Source organism: Ipomoea nil, unplaced genomic scaffold (genome assembly GCF_001879475.1).
Source record: "Ipomoea nil cultivar Tokyo-kokei standard unplaced genomic scaffold, Asagao_1.1 scaffold3069, whole genome shotgun sequence".
Lineage (NCBI taxonomy): Eukaryota > Viridiplantae > Streptophyta > Magnoliopsida > Solanales > Convolvulaceae > Ipomoea > Ipomoea nil.
The window spans coordinates 6,429,285-6,452,131 of NW_017619497.1; the positions used below are offsets into that span (position 1 = coordinate 6,429,285).

Sequence of the window (22,847 nt, forward strand, 5' to 3'; positions counted from 1 at the left end):
TCTGTGTGTGGGGTCTGGCCCTATTACATTGCACAAATTCGAACGCAAAATGCATAACATTAACTCATTCTTAAAACAGTTGAATAAAACATAAGTATATTGCATTGGATGACAGCACTGTTACGGTCGTATCGATTAGATACAATGATGTCTGCTCCTCCCAGTAATAACTAACATTCTTTATGCTGCTTACACATACTCAGTAACTCACATGCACGTACTCGCCTTTTTGCTTGTTTGTGTTGTGGAAATTAAAATGGCCCAAATTCCAACAGGCTTAATTGGTCCAATGGATACTCAATAAAGAGTGGTCCACTAAATATAGTAGGGTAGTAGATTCAATAAGGAATTCATTTCTTATGTAAGTGCCAACAAGATGAAAGCATAAATTACGCCAATTAATAAGATTTTATATTATAAAAATTATACTTTTTTTTTTTTGAATGTTATTGATCATATAGTATCTGTTCATAACTATTTTCTCAACTTACTGAAGCACAAAAAGTCAATAATACATCCACTAAGACTTGAACTTACAATATCTCATATGGAAGTCCAACCCGAGTGCCATCTAAGCACAAAGTACTTGGCAACAAATATTATACTTAGGATTGTATCTAGTGGAAGTGTGGGTACGTGCTTTCATCTAAAATTACTATTACATTAGTTAATCTAATATTTTTGCCACAGGTCATAGTTATACATTTTTGAAATATTTACTTTTATGAAAAATTTAATAATCTTGCATTGACATACGCCAGAATACCGAATGATACTTTGATAAATTCTAAAACACTAATTTAAAAATACTCATTGGGTTTCAGAATATTCGTGCAATGCGTATGTGGTAACTAGTTATTATATAAGTGTAAATAGATTCATTTTTTAGTTGGAATATGAAAATGAAATTTTGAATTGATTAAATGATGCATAAGTTTATGAAACGTTATGTTGTGAGCACGTGCCCACTTTGCAAGGTGGACACGGTTCAATATTCATAATTTTTATACTGTAGATTCATAATTTTTATATTGTAATCTATCATTTTTATACTTTAGATTTATAATTTCTAAACCGTAGATTTATAATTTAAATACAGTAGATTCATAATTTCTATACTGCAGATTCATAATATCTGTACTGTAGATTCATAATTTCTGTACTGTAAATTCATAATTTCTAAACTGTATAGTTATCAATTATGAACATATAGTTCTCTGATTTGTGAAAACAGAGTCCAACAATTGGAATCTAAAGTATAAATTTTATGAATCTACGGTATAGAATTATGGATCTACAGTATAGAAATTATGAATCTACAGTATAGAAATTACAGATATAGAACCGTGCCCACAACATAATTTGTCTAAGTTTATATTTATTAGTGTAAAATGCATAAGTTTATTAAAATTAAAAATTTAAAATATCAAGATTTTATTTGAACACATGCATCCCGTAAGCCGGATAGCTTGATAGTTTAGGGTTAGGACAAAAAAAAATATTAACTCGATAAAAAATAATTAAACTCGAAACTAATAAGTCCAACAACCTGATAAAATTGTTCAAAAATCCACAGAATCGGACCAATTGACATTCATAATTTCACCCATGAAAAGAGTAGATCACACATAGATGGTGGGTATATAATCAAGCTTGCTGATTAGTACCCTTGTGGTGTGAGACCACACGGCCCTCCCCATCAGCTATATTGTATACTTCCATTCAAAGAGCATCCATCCAGTTTTGTTCATGCTGTTACCTCACTTGAAACATTTTATATATATAGATCGAATATCAATTTTACTCCACCTATCATCATGTTCAAAAGCTTCAATTTTTATTATTATTATTATTATTATTATTATTATTATTATTATTATTATTATTATTATTATTATTATTATTTATGCACGTGCCATACACAATTTGCTTGACGTTTTGATCTCATCAGGTTTTGACATATGATGGGAATAAGTTCTTCATTATATTGATGTATGTAGCCAAACAAATATGCGAAAATGAAGTGAGAATAAATGGCCAAACTTACAAAATCTAAACAAAAATAAACAGAATTACTCTGGGTAATCCAAGTATGTAATTCTGCCTATCTTTGTTTTAGTAGACTTGATGATGATAAGTTGTTTACTCTCTGATCTCTCGTTCATCTCATTTCATTTTTGCCTATTTCACTCAATATTCCGAGACAACATATTTAAGATTAAATTACATTGGAGAGATTAAGATTAATTGGTGGGGCAGTCTTGGGGAAAGATCTGGGATTTGATGATTTCTTCATCAGAGGGCTTGTCTTGCAACCTGACGGCATTGTAGAACCAGACACCCGCAGTGGCCCCCGCAGTGGGGCCCAACATATATACCCATATGCTCTTGTAACGGTTTGATATAATTGCTGGCCCCAAAGTCCTTGCTGGATTCATTGATGCCCCTGATATTGGTCTGTACGTTCAACAAAAGTGAGCTCATCATGAGTTGCTGCAAATATTAACAATATGTACTATTATGTTCTCCGTACAGAACCATATATGAGTTCTGTACGTATGAGGTTGAAAACGAGACAATTTTAATCAAGTTGGTCAGATTTATGACTTGATAATAGTAAATTATGGTTTCAAATTTAGCTTTAAGGATAAGCAATGAACTTATAAACAACGACATAGCTAGCCTGATTTATCTAATGTTTAATTAGCTGACTAGGCTCATAAGTGAAGTTTACCTTAGGCATAGTTGGTGGATGGTTACAGTTTTTTCTTGTGACCCAAAAAATTGTTGAAAAGCATTGTGTTGATGAACATGCAATGTCGAATTTCTTGGTAAGTTGGTCAAGTTGTTGGCTTGATAACCATAAAGTTTTAAGTTTAACTTCCAGTTGAAGAAGCCTATTAGCTTTATTGATTTGAGCCCGTCAGCAAAAGCCTAGACTGGTACCTGGTATTTTACTATCTAAGGTTATTATAAGTTGTGATTACACCCCTCGAGTAGTGACTAATGACTATGGGTTTTTTTATTGTCACTAAAAAAGGTTGAAAAGCATTGTGTTGATGGTGTAGAATCTAGTCAAGTGTACTTATGAGTTTTGTGTAGTTATATATACGTACCCAGCGATTATTGAGTTTATTGCGATCACAGCTCCGACGGAAAGTCCGGTGAATTCTGAAACCTGAATTGAACCAACCATCACAAGATTAAGAAAATGATGATCACACATTAAAAGGATCTTGATTTACGTACTGTAAATTTGATCATGCATGGTACTTACGCCGCGTTTGTCTGTGGCAACGCCGGAGACGGCAAACATGAGATAGAATGTGATTAAAAACTCGAGTATCAACGACTGCATATCCGACCCCGCCGGAACCGTTCCCAGGAAATGATCTTCCTCCGCTGAGAACATCAATCTGACGGTCCCAGTTGCTAGAGTTGCAGCCAGCACTTGCGCAATTATATATGCAGGCACCTGCACACATAATCGAGTATATGATATAAGGTAATTAATTGGTACGACCGAACAGAATCTTAGAATTTTGCAGGTTCTAAAGGGGCATATATATATATATATATATATATATATATATATATATATATATATATATATATATGCATACATGTCTCCATGGGAACCTTTTGCAGGAGGCAAAGGCAAGAGTTACGGCGGGGTTAAAATGGGCGCCGGAAAGGTGGCCGACGGTGTAGAGCATGATCATCACGTCCATTCCCCACAGCATTGCCGTCACCGGAAGCGACAGATCTTTGTTGGTCAGCAACGCAGCAAACCCGGCAAACAGCAGCAAGTAAGTCCCCATAAACTCCGCTATCAACTGCATGCATAATATTATTATTATTATTACTCGATCCAAGAATATATATATATATATATATATATATATATATATATATATATATATATATCATTACTGGAAATTATGAAATTTCCGACCACCTGAAAGTGATCTTAAATCAAGTCGAAAGTCTTGTTCCGACCACTTTTGGTATCTAAAAAAATCTTTGTTACTATTTCCGACCACTTTTTAGACTTGATTTAGATTACTTTCAGGTGATCGGAAATTTCATAATTTCTAGTAGTGTATATATTAATCTTTCGTCACCTTTTGCATGAAGCGCATGAAGTCCGAGTAGCCGGCGGCGGAGGAGGAAACCGCCGCCGCCTCCGCGTATTTCTTGAACGCCATATCGCTGCAAGTACAAGGAAGAAAGTTTCTGGGACGACACAAAACATCGTCGTCCCTGATATCTAAGGTTGTTGCATTGCGGTTGCCATTAGCTACCGATGATATCTCAGCCGCCATTGATAGATATATATATGGAGGACTGTTATATATATGTATATATGTGTGTTATACAATAAATAACAAGTGAGAGGTTGAGAAAGGAGGAGGCTCCTGGGGGCCATTTTATAATAGGTGGGTGAGTGTAAAGTATGGGTGGGGTGGGGGGATGGATCAAGTTGCGTTCTCCATTTGCGAGCGCGGCTAAATTGTCGTCCAACTGTAATAGTACTGTATTTTATGCATAATTTACTGTACGTTATTCATATGCTTTGCGATTCTTGTTTTTTTTTTTTTTTTTTTTTTTTTTTTACTATGTTCAATGTTCCAACTTCCAAGTGGTTGTAATTAAATACTATTCTTAATTAAAAACGTTTTTAGAGAATGAAAAATATTAATTGTATCCTAGGATTATATATCCTCACTACTTTGACTTAAAGAAAAGCACTCGGGAGGTGCATACACGGTGGGAAAAGCTAGCTAGCCTTGTAATATTAGCTGCAAATAAATCAGCTTCGTAGTTCAAACCTCTAACCTCTCATTTGAAAGTGTCACAAAGGTGCCATTAAATTACAAGTTAATTAGCCATCAAACTATATCTAATTCATAAAAATACCTATTTCACAAAAAAAAAAAAAGTAAAATTCAAAATTAAACATTTAAAATGTCATTGCCCGATAGGTATGCACACATTAATATTTAATCACAATAACTCATCTTAAAAATCATCAAATTTTGAAATAAAAATAAAAATTCAAAAGTCACACGCACAAATTAATATATAATCACAAAAAAGTACCCTATATATATATATATATATATATATATATATATATATATATATATATATATATATATATATATATATATATATATATATATATATATATATAATCACCAAAATTCATTTTTTTTTTACAAATTAAGATATAATAACAAAAATAACCACAAATTCATAAAAATTTGAAATATTTTTTTAAAATAACAAATATCATATTTAGCAAAATAATAATAAAAACACATTTTTTAACAATTAAAAGAAAAAGACTTACCGACAAAATGGTATGCGGTGGCTGAGGTTGGCGGTGGCGGTAGTTGAGCATGGCAATGGAGGTGGCGTTAGCGGTGACTGAGCGTGACAATGGATGTGGCGTTAGCGATGGCTGAGCGTGGCAGTGCCGTTAACGGTGGCTGAGTGTGGCGGTGGTGTTGATATCGCCAGAGACTTTTAATTTATAGATGAGATGAGAGGAGTGTGGATGCTGAGCTTTTTCGCGATATGTTTTCATATCTAGATATGAAGACTTCCCGCAACCCTTTCTAGGAGAAAGGGTCTCGGAAAGTTTATTTATTTTTTGTTTAATTTACTTCCCGTGACACATTCTCCCAGAAAGTGTATACCTTTTTTTTCTTTAATTATTTTATAAGATGAATTTCCTCGACCCTTCATACGAGAAAATGTCGTGAAAACTCGACGGGATATTTTCTTTTAGAAACTGCGGTCCTTTTGTTTAAATAGGGTCACGGTTTCTTATTAATTTATTTACTACTTTTTCACCGCTTTTTTTTTTTTTTTTAACAATACACTACATTTCTTTTAAAAAGGATAGCAAAAAGTCACATCCATTTACTCTTTTTTGTACTAGAGTATAATTACTAAGCCAATACCCTAACCAATTTGGTTAGGATTGCCAACAAAGGATTGTTCTTTAGAGCTTATAATTAATCATCACATATTATATTAAAGAATACGGAGTAAAATGAGAGGAAATATATTATAGTATAACTAAAAAGTTTGTGGGTGTGTATATATATACACGCACACTCAGTATATTTTTATAATTTGTAAACATGATAGCATATGACACAATAGGAGTGCATATACTATGACACGACAATTAACCAAAAAAAGCACTCTTGATAAAAGCAAACTCTTGATAACAATGTGTCAAAAGAGTAAGATAGAAATATGGAATTACTTTTTGCATTTTAGGATGTTGAAACATTTTAAAAAGAAAAAGGAAATCTATTTTCTAAGATAGAGTGTTAATATTATTATAAATGAGTTACGTTAAGTATTATGATTACATGCAAGATAACAAGATAATCTAATAGGAATGAGTTAGAACTTAGAATTGAAGTAACTTTCAACATACAAACAATCTAGCCTGACTTATCTTCTTATGATCCTTTAAAGTTATACGGCGAGCTTCATCCAGAATACACTCCTGCGAATTTTTTTGGAAATCAAAATAATAGCTAACATAGTTAGGATGAGAGAGATGATTTCATTCAGTTACCAAAAGATATAGATTGCAATACAAAAGGAAATAGGAAACGTAAATCTCTCCTAACTAATAGAATAGCTATAGTCAACCAATCTAACACCACACAATTATTAACCATAATATTAACAAATACAATAAGGAAATAATATCATTATTAACACACCCCCTCAAGCACAAGGTTGGTGTGCAACAACGTTGAGTTTGTCCCATAGAGCTGTAACGCTTTCGTGAAGATGTCTGCTAGCTGATCTTTGGTAGACACAAAGTTAACCACGAAGTCACCGGGGCAACCTTGTCCCGGACGAAGTGGTAGTCGATTTCAACATGTTTAGTCCTGGCGTGAAAAACTGGATTGGCGCAAAGATACGTGGCTCCTAGATTGTCGCACCAAAGAGTCGATGGATGGCCGGAGTGTAACCCAAGCTCGCGTAGCAACGAGACAACCCACGTCACCTCTGCCGAGACATCCGCCAGTGCTTTGTACTCAGCTTCAGTCGAAGTGCGTGCAACGGTGCGCTGTTTCCGGGAGAGCCAAGAGATGAGATTGGAACCCAAAAAGATGGCGTACCCGCTAGTACTCTTCCTGTCTATCAGACAACGGGCCCAATCTGAGTTTGAGAAAGCGTGAATGGCTAAGGCGTAAACCATAGTCGAGGGTGCCTTGACGTACCACAACACTCGCTTCAGTAGGCCCCAATGGTCGTTAGTGGGAGAATGCATAAACTGACACAAACGGTTAACAACATAGGAAAGATCTGGCCAAGTGATAGTTAAGTACTGTAGAGCCCCTACTATGCGCCGATACTGTGTTGGATTTTTATACGGTTGTGCCGAAGGAGTAACAGCCTGTGCGACAGCAGCTGGAGTTGCGAGAGGTTTACAATCTACCATTCCGGCCCGGTTGAGTATGTTGCCCATGTAGCAGCACTGTGAGAGCACTATACCACCATCAACTTTGAGCGTATCAATGCCCAGGAAGAACCCCGGTGTGCCAAGGTCTCGAATCTTGAATGTACTGGATATGCGACGAAGGAGGGTATCAATCATAGTGGCATCATTCCCCATCATAATAATGTCATCTACATATACAAGTAAGAGCACCCGTGATGAGCCAGCGGTGTAGTGGAAGAGTGAGACATCCGTCTTGGACGGTGAGAAACCTGTTGAAACCAAAAAATCATGTAGTCTCTTGAACCAAGCCCGAGGGGCTTGCTTGAGACCGTATAGGGAGCGCTGAAGATGACAAACATGACCGGGATGTGTGGGTCTTCATACCCCGACGGCTGTTTCATATACACTGTTTCTGCTAAGTGCACGTTGAGAAAGGCATTGTGAACATCTAGCCGGCGAAGAGTCCAACCATTTGATACGGCAAGAGAAAACAGCATCCGGACCGTAGTCGATTTGACGACAGGGCTAAAAGTGTCAAAGAAATCTTCTCCTGCTACCTGATTGAACCCTTAGCGACGAGTCGTGCTTTATAGCGCTCTACTGAACCGTTTGTGATGCGCTTGGTGTGGTACAACCATTTGCATCCGATGATATTCATATGAGGTTCATTCAGGATGAGTCGCCAAGTGTCGTTATGTAGTAGTGCGTTGAACTCCTTGTCCAGGGCATCACGCCACTGTGGATGACCTACAGCTTGCGAGTAGCAAGTGGGATTAGTAGTTGCACTTAAGGCGTGGAATTGCTCGTCTGTGCCCCGGGTCATGTGACGAAGGCGCATGACATGCCCACGTTCCTGTGGTTGAGCACGAGCGGTACGGGTTCTGTTCGTGGCGGGCACACTAGGGCCTTCAATAGCTAAGGGTGCGGGTTTTTGTGCCAAAGGTGTTGGTTCTGGAGCCAATGGTGTTGGTTAGTGGGTCAACAGTGCAGCCATGTTGGGTTGCGGGAATTGTGGCATGATGCGCCCAGCCGCCCACGGTGCGGGGGTAGTCACCTGCTGCGGCTTATCCTTAAACGTCAAGTCTGAAAAGGAGAAAATGGATTCGTCAAACCGGATATGGCGACAGATATAGATTTTTCCAGTTGTTAGATCCATGCACCTATAGCCCATAAAGGACGGGGGGTAACCTAGGAAGACATGGGATGCCAAGCGATACTCTATCTTGTGCCGATTGTAAGGCCGAAGATCAGGGTAACAACGACACCTAAAGACCCGTAAGAACGTGTATGGGGGTGATGCTTTATATAGACGAGAATATGGGCTTTCAAATTGTAACATAGACGAGGGTAAATAATTTATTAGGCAGGTGGCTGTTTCGAAGGCATAGTCCTAGTATTGTAGAGGTACTGAGCCTTCGGCAAGAAGAGCTAACCCGGTTTCAACAATATGTCTATTACGGTGCTCAATCGTATTGTAGGCACACGATTGCCTGTGGTTAATGCCAAGTGATTTAAATATGTTATGTAGTTTGCGATATTCACCCCCTAAATCTAACTGTATGGACTTGATAGAACACGAAAACTGGCGTTCTACCATCACACGAAACGACTCAAAAATTTTATAAATATCTGATTTTACCCGTAAGGAATAAAACCAACAAAACCGCGAATAATCGTCTATAAATAACAGAAAGTTACGAAAACCAGAAGCATAAATTACAGGGGCGGGGCCCCAAATGTCTGTATACAATAAATCCAAAACATATTGGCTAGAAGAAACGACCCTATCTAATGGAAAATGCGAGGATTTGCCGAGTTGGCAAGCCGTGCACGACCCCAACGACTTGGACTTATTCAGATCAACCGGGCAATTTTACAAGACGCGATTTAGGACATGACCGTGCGGGTGGCCCAATCTGCGATGCCACACCATGGGAGAGGTACGGGAACTGAGGAACGCGAAATGTGACCGAGACACCGGTAGTTTGTATAAGCCACCCGAGGTGGGTCCTTTAAGCAGTATCGCCCTGGTGGTGGAATCCTTCACAACAAAGCAATTTTTGTGAAATTCAAAAAAGGCATCGTTTTCATTAGTAAACCGATGAACAGATAAGAGAGGAACTGGCAATTTTGGCACATGTAACACATTAGACAAATATAATGACTTTGACACGGAAGGAATAGATGCACAACCAACTCGTGAAATAATCAAACTTGCGCCATTACCGACTCGTAGAACATCACTACCGTTATACTCGTCAAAATGAGACATCATCGTGGCATCCAACGTTGCATGAGCCGACGCCCCCGTATCCGGAAACCAACTCGCCGTCGTGCTCGCTGCTGCGTCATCACCGGAAACTACCAAATTGGCCTGCGCCGGCGGTTGCGTCGTGTATCGCTTGTAACAGTACACGGCAGTGTGGCCGTGTAAGCGACATATATGACACCACGATGCACCACCGCGGCCACGACCCTAACCACCGCGACCGCCGCGGTCTTGAACGCCACGCCCATACCCATTAGAACCTTGCCGACCGCCGAAACCGCCATCTCCATTCTGTCGCTAGCCCCGTCCAGCGTATAGTGTCGTGGGTGAACCACCACTGCCTCCGTCATTGCCCACCGGGAATTCATCGGAAAAGATGAACTCCTGAACCTGTAAATAATTAGAAAATTGAGGTATAGAGACCAGATTACCTGAGATTGTTAGAGAGGCAGCCATGGCTCTAAATTCCGGACGGAGCTCCCGAAATACAAACAAGTTCTGTTCGTCGAGATAGACCGGTCGGCCGGCCAATGCGAGATCTTTCACGATGAGTTGTGCACGCCCCAGGTATTTGGCCGGAGAGCTGTTGCCTTGGCGGAGCGACTGGAATTGTTCGAGAAGATTCAGACACTGGTCGCGGGTGGAGGAGCCAAGCGCCGCCGTGATGGACAGCCACACCTTCCGAGATGTATTCTGGCAGATGGCCAGATACATTACTTCATTTGAAATGGAGGATATGAGGAAGGAGAGGATCGATTGATCCTGCTGTATCCACGCCTTGTACGCCGGATTGGCCACATGGACAGCGGCAGTCGCGCCGGAAGCCGAGTCGCCGGAGGAGGGTACGGTGTCAATGGTTGGCGAAGGGCACGTCGTATCACCATCAACATAACCGAGTAGGCCTTGACCTCGTAGGAACGGAACTAGCTGGGTGCGCCAGAATAAGAAGTTCCGGGACGTGAGCATGATGGATACAAAGTGGTGGGCGGAGGATAGGGTGTTTGGGGTGGTGGCTGGAGTAGGGACGGCGGCGGTAGTCACCGTCCTCTTCGATGAGTTTGTCGACATAGCGGTGTTTTGCGGTAGGGAGAGAGAAAATAGGGGGATCTAACCTAAGGTTGAGAGAGATGATTTCATTCAGTTACCACACTAGTACAAAAATGGACATAGAAGACTGACATTTAGCTACTGTTGTTATAAGAACGGTGGTGTATTCTTAATTAAAAATTCGCGGTGGCAATTTTGTAAATAATTAATCAACAATCCGCCACTGTTATAAGATAAAACGGTTACGGTTTAGAAAAGGCTTTTATTTTTCGCCACCGTTCTTAGTTGAAACGGTGGCGAAAAGTACTAATCTGATATCCCAAATCCCAAATCCCACTTCCCAGCATGTCTGTATGTACTTTCCTTGTTCACGAAAAGTGACATTCTTCTTGAGATGCTGGGTTTTAGTAATTCTTTTAATATTCTTTCTTACTGAACTGAATCATGAATGCTTATCTGTTAAAGGGTGCCTGATCTTTTTCATTAGTGGCTTATTATTATCCTTCTTTTGGATGGAATTAATGTCCAAATGCTGAGATCTACATATATATGGGGGCTAAAGAATGTGACTTTATCAGTAGTAGGATGATTCTAGATTTCTAGACTTCTAGTTAATGCAACTTTAGCAGAAGTAGAATGATTCTAGTTGAACTGTCTTTGGATCTATGTGTTGCCTATGATGTTTGTGATTTCATTTAATTAGGATCTTGCAAATGCAGGGACTCTAGTCTCTAGTGTTTATTCCAGGGAGAGAGAGAGAGAGAAGCAGATTATCATACCTGTAAGATGAATTACACTTTTGTGTTTGTGGTTGCTAGTCTGCTGATCTTTTCTTGCTCGATGCCGGCAGTGAATGCCCAAAAAAGCATTTCTCTGTCTCCGGCGCCAGCCCCGGCCCCAGACTTTGTGAACCTAACAGATTTGCTATATGTTGCTGGACCTTTCCACACTTTCCTTAACTACATTGAGATCACCAAAGTTGTGGAAACTTTCCAAAACCAAGCCAATGATACCGAAGAAGGGCTTACTCTCTTTGTGCCCTTACAATTGTGAAAACTTTCCAAGGCATTAAACTGAAGAATTGCCTTTACAATTGAACATTCATGCTGGATAATTGTAATCTCTTTTTCTGACAAAGTAGAAATACAAGATATTTCTAAGCAAACGTGTTTTTTCGTACTAGTGGGGCGTAGAAGCAACCAAGTATATAATCAAATGAAATGTTATATATTTCTTCTTTTTGTTCCCTTTTTATCAAATTGATTCATACGAGTTGTTGGTGCAAACAGATAATGGAAGGATTGAATCTTGGTGACCTTGTTGGACAACCATATGGTTCACACAAGCATTACAGTGTAACTTACTGTTTCCCTTCCAAAATTATTTACTTTGAGGTCAGTCAATTCTTGATATAGCTGTGATGTAGAGTTGTAGACACAGTAGTCGAATGTTATAGAGCCAATCTCTTATCAATTGTGTTTATTAAAGTGGCTGATTTTATCTTCCACCGTTCTCACCTCTTAAATAACCATTCTGCAGTGTCTTCTTCTTTTTGCTTGACCTCGATTGTTCAGGTTCTTTCAAGGAAGGCAAAGAATAGGTATACATGGAAAGGGTTTGAAGCAATTCCTAGAGCTTTTGAAGAACTGAAGGTAACAACTAACAAGACATATATTAGCTTAGCTAGCTAGCAGCTTAAACTTAGCAAGAAATTATCAATTCTGTTGTGAATAGAGATCTTTTAGCTCAAGGTTCACAATTTTTACTATGTATTTAAGAGTTCATGTGTTAAACATCTAAGTTTATTATCTAATATAATGATATTGGATCTGGATTAACCTAGGTAATTTTGAATTTTAATAAATTTACTGTTATACTTGCCTAAAAAAAAAAAGAATGAAAGAAAAAAAGAAAAGAATTTACAGTAATAAATCTTTGTTGCTTGCAAAATTGCAACTGGCCTTGGAATTAATTTATAGTTTTATACATCCTTTTTTTGCAGTTCAGCTTATATAAATCCAATTGAAAGTACCGGTAAGATGGATCTTTGAACATTTCTAAGATGGGCAGCCATTCATCTTGGTTGCTCAACCTTGGCATAAATTGAATGAGCTCCTCCCACTACTGAATTGGAGCCTATACGATCCAACTATAGCCAGGTCTTAGTTTTGGCACACTAGTTCATTGATTGTTTTTTAACCATTCATCTAAATTCATTGATTGTTTTTTAGCCAGGTCTTAGCTTTCAATTATTTTTAATTTGGAACTATAAATTTGTAATTCATTGATTGTTTTTTAGCTTGAAGTATTGTAATTTTATAATGTTTGTATGAGAATTGCAGTGTGAAAAACAAATACTGTTTTTATTTTTGTTTTTTTAATTTTTAATTTTTTTAAAAAAAATTAAAATGAATCCGCCACTGTTCTTCAAAGAAGAACAGTGGCGGAAAGTGAATTTTTTTAAAAATATAAAATTAATCCGCTACTGTTCTTCAACAAGAACAGTAGCGGAAAGTGAATAATAAAATAATAATAATAATAATCTGCCACCGTTCAAGTGAAGAAAAGTAGCAGATGACTCAACTTTTCGCTACTGTTCCACAACAGTGACGAAAAGTCCATGACTTTTAGTGACTATAGTATTCGCTACTGTTGTACAACAGTGGCGAAAAGCCCTTTACAACAGTAGCAAATGTGCAGTTTTGTACTAGTGCCAAAAGATAGATATTACAATACAAAAGGAAATAGGAATCGTAAATCTCTCCTAACTAATAGACTAACCAATCTAACACCACACAATTATTAACTATAATATTAACAAATACAATAAGAAAATAATAACATTATTAACAGTTAGGATTGTCAAGAAAAATTAAAATTGTACGTAACCGTTTAATGGGCTTCACAAATTAACGTGACTAATAATATTTTTAAAAGAGGTCTACACACTAATAAAGCATACTTAAAATAATCTAAGCTATAAGTAGGGTACCGGTGAAATAATATATTTATATATCTGAAGTCAGAGTTGGAAAAAAAAAAAAAAAAAAAAAGACTTAGTTTCATCTGAAACTAAGAATCAAAAGTAACAATATGGCACGTAACACATTTCATTGCAAGCTCAATTTGTTGATTGGGAATTAAGAAATTATGACAAGAAAATGAATGGAAAGCATGCAATTAAAATAGTTGCCTGACCCTTTGTAACCTGGAGGGATGCTTTTCACCCGTTTCACATAAAATTGGTTAAGGCTTAAATAAATGGTTCAGTAGGACAATATTTGGAAAAAGAGATCAAAGTCTGAACTTCGTCCGACGGCAGTGTTGGGATTATGCTCGAAGTGGACAGATTTTTGTACGCACCGATATTTGATCATGTCTGCTGAGCCATTGAGTCACCGTGATTTACATCATCTCAAATGCTCTTTCGGACCGGGGTGGGGGGACCTTTAAGGTTGGGGATTCAACATTTTGAGAGAAAGGTTAGGGCTTAAATCAACTGGCTTGCTTGTCATTTCACAAAAACCTTCAGTATAGCTAAAATCATAGTCTCAATATGATCAAATGGAGCAACACCAACTTGCATTTGATTGTGCACTTCGAAGACAATTATATTGGTGTGTGTATAAACAGATGATCTTAGGGTTTGAATAAAAAAGGCTAGCAATCTAAGACAATTGAACCATTATATTATATATGTGTATCATTTTATAAACTCATACAACACTTGTAAACTTTCAAAGCAACCTGCTAACATTTGCAAATTCCTATTAATGTTATTAGTTGCTTGAAAGCCCTAAGCCGAAAAATTAACGATAATATAGGCCTGTATTTGAACCTTCATCATTTGGTTAACCATTTCTTGACATTGAATGCATGTGTTCAACAAGTCTGATCTTGTGTAAAATTGTTTCATGTGAAAGTCTTAGGTATATTGAAATTGACCGAAACATTTTAGGCCCATGAAATTGCGGGACCTTGGATCCACCTAAAAAGTAGGGGGATCAGGTTGGTACTGCAGAAAAATGAAAGTTAACGGGAAAAAAAAGCTAGCTAGTATAGGCCAATGAAGCCGACCTTGGACCCGCCTAAAAATTAAAGTAGGGCTCAGGTTGGTACTGCAGAGAAATGAAAGTCAACGGATATAGCCATTATTACAATGGTTACGGGTACCCACTTCACTCGAGAAATGTTCGGGTCATGTGAAACATACATTTTATATAATATTATTATGTTAATTAATTAATATCTAAAAACATGAATATATCATAAACTGCTTGAATCTTCATTAATTATTGAACTACATATATAAAATGAAACTGATAAATATATTATACTCGCACTTTAAAAAAAAAAAAAAGATGAATTTTCTCACACTTGGTCAAACAGTTGAAATAGGTGGATCACCAATTTTTTTAGGCGTAAACAATTACTTAGTTGCTTAACAATTGTATAGTAATAAAAGCCCTAAGATCGATCTTAGTTGATATCAGTTAGTTGCATTTATTTTTTTAATCTAAGGTACCCATAAAATTCCTAAGATGCCTTCTTTATAATTAAGACCCTAATAAAAACAACAAGAAGGATGATAACAACAACAACGCAACAACAACAAATTTTAAAACTAAATTATTTAAAATTTAAAGATAATTAAATAAATACCAAGAACCTTGTGTTCAAATGACACCTCTGTGGCTCTTCTTAAAAAAAAAAAAAATCACAGAATTGAACTTCAGTGGTGGGATATTGAACATATACTATCTTCTAATAGAGTCAATAGTATTCAAAAAAAAAAAAAAAGATAACTAAATAAAGTAATAGATTTATGACTTTAGATGGTATTGTATCATTACCACATAATTTAATAATAAACAACTATTTTATTAACATTATTATTATTTTTTTTTTTACAAATAATCATTGATTAAAACAACTAATATAATTCACTATTAGCTATCCATTAATACAATTTACTATCAATTATCAACTATTCCCTCATTGCCTAAACACACTTGAAAGCGTCATATTCCAAAATGACAAGGCTGGTAAAGTGGTATGTTCCATAGAATTGGATTAGAGGATCATTTGCCGCTCTTGAAACATCATTAAAACTAAGAATAAGATAAGAGTATTGATCAAGTGTCATGTGTGTATGTTTGTGTGTATATGTGTATGTATATATATAGAGATCGAGAATCAAGTTCAAATGAGAATTAATAGTTTTGTGAGAACATATGGACTAGTATCATTCGTTCAGATCATCAAGAACTGAAAATTAAGGAACAAAACGCAATGACATTTTCACAATTACGACATTATATTTGAGAACGCTTGATAGTGCATATATCCGCAGATAACTAATAGTACAAACACATGAGTGTACTACCCCTTTCAAGTTTCAACACCTGTCAGTCTTAATTGCTATTGACATGGTTCAAATACCAGACCACTTGTTAGGATCAAGCGTTTAGCCGTTTACCACTATGCCAAAACTTATAGCTAACCGCAAAAGCGCAATTTTTTTAATTTTTATTTTTATATATATACCACCACCATATTTCAAGAAACAAGATGTTGGACTTGACCCTTCACCAATTTCTGCCAAACAATATAAAATTAGTTCGTACATTCTTTCTTACAGGACTACTAGTTCTTACTTGATACCAGTCATATATATATATATATATATAACCAACATGATTTAACATTATCTTCCTAAAATATAACATTATTGTACCATGTGAATGCGATGTGCCGATATTCCGACAACAAATGGAACCTCCAACTAACCAAGCAACTCGAACTGATCTGATCTGATTAGGAATCCACCAACCATATTGCAATGTATGTTAGGTCAGCAGATGCTCCAGAACAGAAAGCAAGCTAGCTCTAGCTAAAGAACAACCTAGCTAACTGGAAAATCCATTTTTTACTATACATGATGCCAATTCCTTCCCCTTTATTTTCTGCCCACAATATTACACACAAATCTATTTTTTTTTTCAGCCGTAAACCATATAAGATATTTTAAAACAAATGCTCAGGTCTCTTCGAAGTGACCGTTCAAATATTGTGGAAAGTATTTTTTTCATAAGATATTCTAAGAAAAGAAAAAAAAAAGTTGACACAACTATTATGTAGTTCGATGACATCTCTGTTATTATTTCAAATGGATGATCGCTGAAAAGATTTGAGGGTGTTTGGTAAATAACAGTTAGCTGATAACTTTTTGTTTGCTGATTGGTTAGTGAGTTTGACTAGTTGATAGTATTAGTTGATTGTAAAAAAATGTTTGATAAATTAACTGTTAGTTGATTGCTGATTACATGCAAAATAACTTTCTTAAAATGTTAATCGAAAAAATTGTTTTGAACAATTTTTTGAATTTTAGTATTTTAGAGCTATAAGTTGTTACAAAAAACTAATTAATCAAACACTCAAACAGTGTCATTACCTTGTAAATTAAAGAATCACGAGTGTTAAAAAAAAAAAAAAAAAAAAAAAAGAAGAGAAAAAGTTTGATTTTAATTGGCATTCATCAATTATAAAAATGAAACTTTTAAAATTAATTATTGGCTTTAAAATTACTTGGTTGTAATTTTTTTATTTTATTTTTTTAGTTTTATAATGCGACAATCAATTTTAGTACTTTTATTGGTTTGGGGGGTTAATGGATCTTGTAAATTTATTATTTTATTTTATTTTGCAATCATGATTCATGATAGCATGACTGTGGATAATGGTTTGGTGTGGAATTTGGAAATGGCAATCTTGGTCACTTGGTTGCATTGCATGGGGTTGGTGTGGAATATGGGGGTTACAATATTAATTAGTTGTATGACTAAATTAAATTAAAGGATCAAATTAAATGAAAATAAATTAATGTGTTGACTAATCGATAAAGGATTTGAGTTATTTAAATATGAGATTTTCATTCCAAATATGAGAATATTAGTGTGGTATATTAAAAAATAAAAAATAAATCAAAGCATACAATTTATTTAAAATAAAAATAAGTAATCTTAATAGCTTAAATTTTTTTAGGACATTCTTAATTTTAATTTGTTCTATTCTTAATAAGGATTAATATTTTATATATAATATGTATGTATGTAAAAGATAAATTGATATCTTATTTGTATTAAAAAATTGTTGAGTTTAAGAATTTAATAAAGATATTTATAAAATTAAATAAAATATAAAATTCAATTTTTTTTTTAAAAAAGACCTTAGATTGAGCAAATTAAAAATTAAGAGGATTCCAATTAGGTAATTTAAAGTCAATGATTGATTTTAAAAATGATAATCAAGTCCATGGCTTAAAAAGAAAAGGAAAAATTCAACTTCACAAATTAAAGGTTAGAGGATTGCAATTGGATAACTTAAAAGTCATATATCAATTTTAAAAATGTATAGTAACTATAAACGGCTCCATAATTAACTTCAAAAGAAAAAGAAAACCCCAACCTTACTAACAGAATAATCAAAATTGAAACGGGTCCCGCACGGACTTAGCTCAATGATTTAGTGGACAGTATTTAGGGTAAGAGATCAAGGTTCGAACCTCGGCAGTGGGAGTGTGGGAATTATGTCCAAAGTAGGCAGATTCCTTGTGTGCACCGACATTTGACCCTGTCTACTAACCCATTGAGTTACCGTGATTTACATCTTCGCACATGCTCTGTCGGACCGGAATGTGGGGGACCCTTAGAGTTGGGGATTCAGACTTTTGGGGTAAGAATAATCAAAATTGAAACGAGCATAAATTAAAAGGTACAAGTTTACAATTGGATAACTCTAAAGTTTAAGCTTAATTTTAAAAATATATAGTAGCTATAAATGGCTACATAGCTTAAAAACAAAATAAAAAAAAAACCCGACCTTACAAGTGGAATAATCAAGACAAATTAAAAGGTAGAGGATTACAAATTAGATAACTTTAAAGCCAAAGATAGATTTTCAAATGTATAGTACATTAGTACCTATAAATGGGTCCATGGCTTAAAAAGAAAAATTCAACATCACTTACAAATTACATAATGATCAAAATTGATATTGTCACAAATTAAAAGTTACAGATAGAACTAAAATTATATAATTTTTAAAATAAAAAATTATTTTTAAAAATATAACTATAAATTTGACAATAACTTAAAATAAAAATGAAAAAACCAAACATTACAGATTGAAATAACCAAAATTGAAACTGCCCCAAATTAAAAGGTATGAGGGTTACAACTTACCATTAGATAAATTTAAAGTCTAAATAGATTTTAAAATTTAAAATGTATAGTACTTATAAACGTTTCCATGGCTTAAAAAGAAAATTTCAACATCACTAATAGAATGATTAAAATTGGTATTGCCACAAATTGAAAGTTAAAGATCTATAATTTTAAAATTAAAAATTAATTTTAAAAATGTGACTATAAATGAGTCCATAACTTGAAATAGAAATTAAAAATCCAACGAACCTTACAAATGAAATAATCAAAACTGCAAATGTCTCTAATTAAAAAGGTAAAGGATTACAATTAGATATCTTTAAAGTCAAAGATTAATTATAAAATGCATAGGACCTATAAATAGGTCCATGTCATAAAAAAAAAATAAATTCAAAATTGGTACTGCCACAAGTTAAAAGTTAGAGAACTAAAATTAGATAATTTTATTAATTAATTTTAAAATGTAACTATAAATGGGTCCATAGCTTAAAAAGAAAAAGAAAAATCCAACCTCATATAGCATTAATTCAGTGGTGCATCATATCCTTTAGTCAAAATTAGTTTATTCTTTTTCTTGATGGGTATGACGTCATTGGAGGATTAAATATTAATAATTAATACTTGAGGGTGACTTATTATTAATAATAAATCACATTTTAATTACTCTATTTGAATTTGTAAGGTTAGACGACGCTCTTTCTTTAACTATAAAAAGATCAAAATAATATTCTCGCCACTAATAATTTATTATAAAGTAAAGGAGTTGAATATTAACCAAGCTTAGTGCATACATAAACAACTAAAATTGTCCACTTACAATTAAATGAATAGACTAACCAAAAATAAATTAAAATAAATTAAAAACTAAAAAGTAAGCTTTGTTGTTAGCCGCCAATGTATTTTATCCTTTTTTTTTCCTTGATCATACATTTTTTCTCAAGCAGTAAATTAGAATTAGACATCATGATTAATTTCGGATGGAAAATGTGTTAAAAAAAGACATTGTGAGTTTTAAGATTACTACATCTCTAAGATTTGGACCCAAAATATCAAATTAAAATTAAAAGGAGAAAGTCTACGACATCTTATCTATACTCTCATGAATATCACCAATATATGTTACAAATGGCATGATTTGCCTATTCAAAACCTTGTAAAATAATAATAATAATAATAATAATAATAATAATAATAATAATAATAATAACAATAACAATAGCAATAACAATAATACTCCGTAATAATAATAACATAGCTGATATGTTGAAGTGTTGAACAAGTACTACATGGCTAGATACATAGTCCAATTGACAAAATATATAAAGAATGATGCCATATTCCCCTTTTAGATTTGCATTCTAATATTTCCTTTTCTTTTTATTTTTTAAATGTAAGCACTACTCGATTATTTTTTTTTATTATCTAAAGTATTAAATGAATTCTTTTTCTTTCTTTTTTTTTTTTTTTTTTTTGAAAAAAACTCATGGTGAAATACTGAAATCTAACATTTCTTAAGCCCTTAATGAATATGCATTAGACGGATGCTTGAAGAGTTGAGTCCATCATTCTGTCATCAAAACATGGTATTGACTATTAAACAAGTATAAAGGGAAAAAAAAAAGTGACGTCTTTGCTCCTAACTATACCTTTTAGGATATTAATAAACATTTTATCTTGACAATTAATATCAGAGCAGGTCATAATTGTTGATGGTGAATAAGTTAATTTACCAAATATATATTCACCCATTATCCTTTTTGAAAATTAATTTCTCATTCACCCATTATCCGTTTTGAGCGTACAATATATTAATTTATTCGTCTCACTACGAAGAGTAGACCTGGCAATGATGGACACGACACGAAACCGGACACGAAAATAACGGGTTAGTGTTTAGTCTTAACGTGTCCCGGGTCGTTAATGGGTTAACCCGTTAAGAACCCGTTATGTTTCGTGTCTTAACGGGTCAACCCGTTAAACCTATTAAGAACTCGTTTAACCCGTTAATATTATCGTGTTAACTTGTTAACATGAACCCGTTTACCAAACCTGTTTATAACCATCTAAGAATTATTGTTATTTAGGTAAGAACCATTGTCATTATTGAGATTACAAAAGATATTATGAACATGACTGATGATGAATTTACTACATTAGGCCAAGATCCTACACCAATTATTGATGTTCAACAATTTGAAATTTGAATTTTTATTGTGTTCAATTTTATTCTAAAAACTTGTATGAACTCCTTTAATTATGATTTTTAGATGTTATTTTTTCACTTTATGAATGTTATGAATTGAATATTTTTTAGTTTATTTGATGAATTGAACCGTAGGTTTTATTTTATTATTATTATTTTTTTTTATAGAACGTAACTTTAAATTTTAGTTTTTTTAAATATATTAATAGAAATAGCGGTTCTAAACGGGTTTCGTGTCATATCGTGTCGACACGACTTGAAACCTGTTAACAAAATGTGTTTATCGTGTCAACCCGTTAACAAATCGTGTTTATGTTCGTGTTAAAAATTTAAACCCGTTAATCATAACGTGTCGTGTCCGTGTTTAGCCTTATCGTATTCGTGTCTTTATCGTGTCGACCCGTTAACGGACCTGTATACACGAATTGCCAGGTCTAACGAAGAGTACGTGCGAATCCACTTTTGACCCGACCCAAATAGAAAGTGGACCCCAACATATATTTGTACCACAACATAGCCACTTTCTATGTTATTTAATGCTAAAAATCCCAACAATCCCCCACATGAATGAAAATTAATTTTCGGGACGTGGAAAAACGACATGCATGTGCTCTGCGGTCGATCCCTACATAGCATAGGTAGGTGTTACCCTTTAAACTTTGCCTTGTGAGATATGTTTACTCTACTGGTTGTCCGGTAGAACTTGATGTCTTTGTACCGTACTGTCGCTTGTGTAGACGATGACATATCCCACACAAAACGGGGAACCTTCCAACCTTTGTTCTGTTCTCATGGGTGTGCCCGTTTTGGTCATGAGTCACCGTTTTTGGTTCTACAAGAGTTTCTAAAGAATTGGGCCCATCAATTCTCATTTGAAGCGACCTCACTTCTCTCTTGCATTGGTGATTCTTTTCTGAGTATCTCGCATACTCACACATGTCAACCAACATTCGAATCATTAAAGCATCAATATATGTTCTAACCTCGTGCGGGAGTCACTATTCTAACGAAGAGTGAATGGTAGGGAGTCCGAGACCCACAAATACCACACATCATAATTTAGTTGTCCCATATAGATTTCTTTATCTAACTCGCCATTCAAGAATGCTGTTTTCACATCGATTTGATGAACTTCCAAGTTTCGCATCGTGACCATGGCAAGTATCATCCTAATATAATTTATTCTCGTCACGGGAGAATACATATCGAAGTAATCGTGGCCCTCGCGTTGCCTATAACTTTTAATTACAAGCCTAGCCTTATACTTCTCGATGGAACCATCTATTTTTATCTTCCTTCTAAAGACTCACTTGGACCCTTGGGGTTTACTACCCGAAGGAAAATCAACAAGTTTTCAAGTGTGACTCTGTACAATAGAATCCACTCTTCTTTCCACATTGGTCTTTCTGTAGAAAATATGTCGTAAAATCTACTTCATTTTCTAGTAAACAAGTTATTAGAATATGCTCATCACACTCTAACATGTACGTCAGAAAATCTGGACCAAAGGATTTTTCAATCCTCGCTCGCTTGCTATGTCTAGCTTCGAGGTTAGGTTATACTTCAGACCCTCCACTTTCATTATCCTCAACCTCATCGAATGTTGGGTTCGACGTACTA

At 34.9% G+C, this 22,847-nt stretch overlaps 1 protein-coding gene across 1 annotated transcript; it reads right to left on the bottom strand.

Annotated features, from left to right (window-relative positions):
* Window positions 1-2,134: 2,134 nt before the first annotated feature.
* Window positions 2,135-4,401, bottom strand: LOC109164920 (aquaporin NIP1-1-like). Its single transcript, XM_019313478.1, has 5 exons — window positions 4,125-4,401; window positions 3,624-3,836; window positions 3,278-3,475; window positions 3,117-3,178; window positions 2,135-2,457 (listed from the first exon to the last, which is right to left on the bottom strand). Exons 1-5 carry the CDS (start codon window positions 4,323-4,325, stop codon window positions 2,244-2,246), a joined length of 888 nt encoding a protein of 295 aa, XP_019169023.1. The 5' UTR covers window positions 4,326-4,401; the 3' UTR covers window positions 2,135-2,243.
* Between the last annotated feature and the right edge of the window lie 18,446 nt (window positions 4,402-22,847).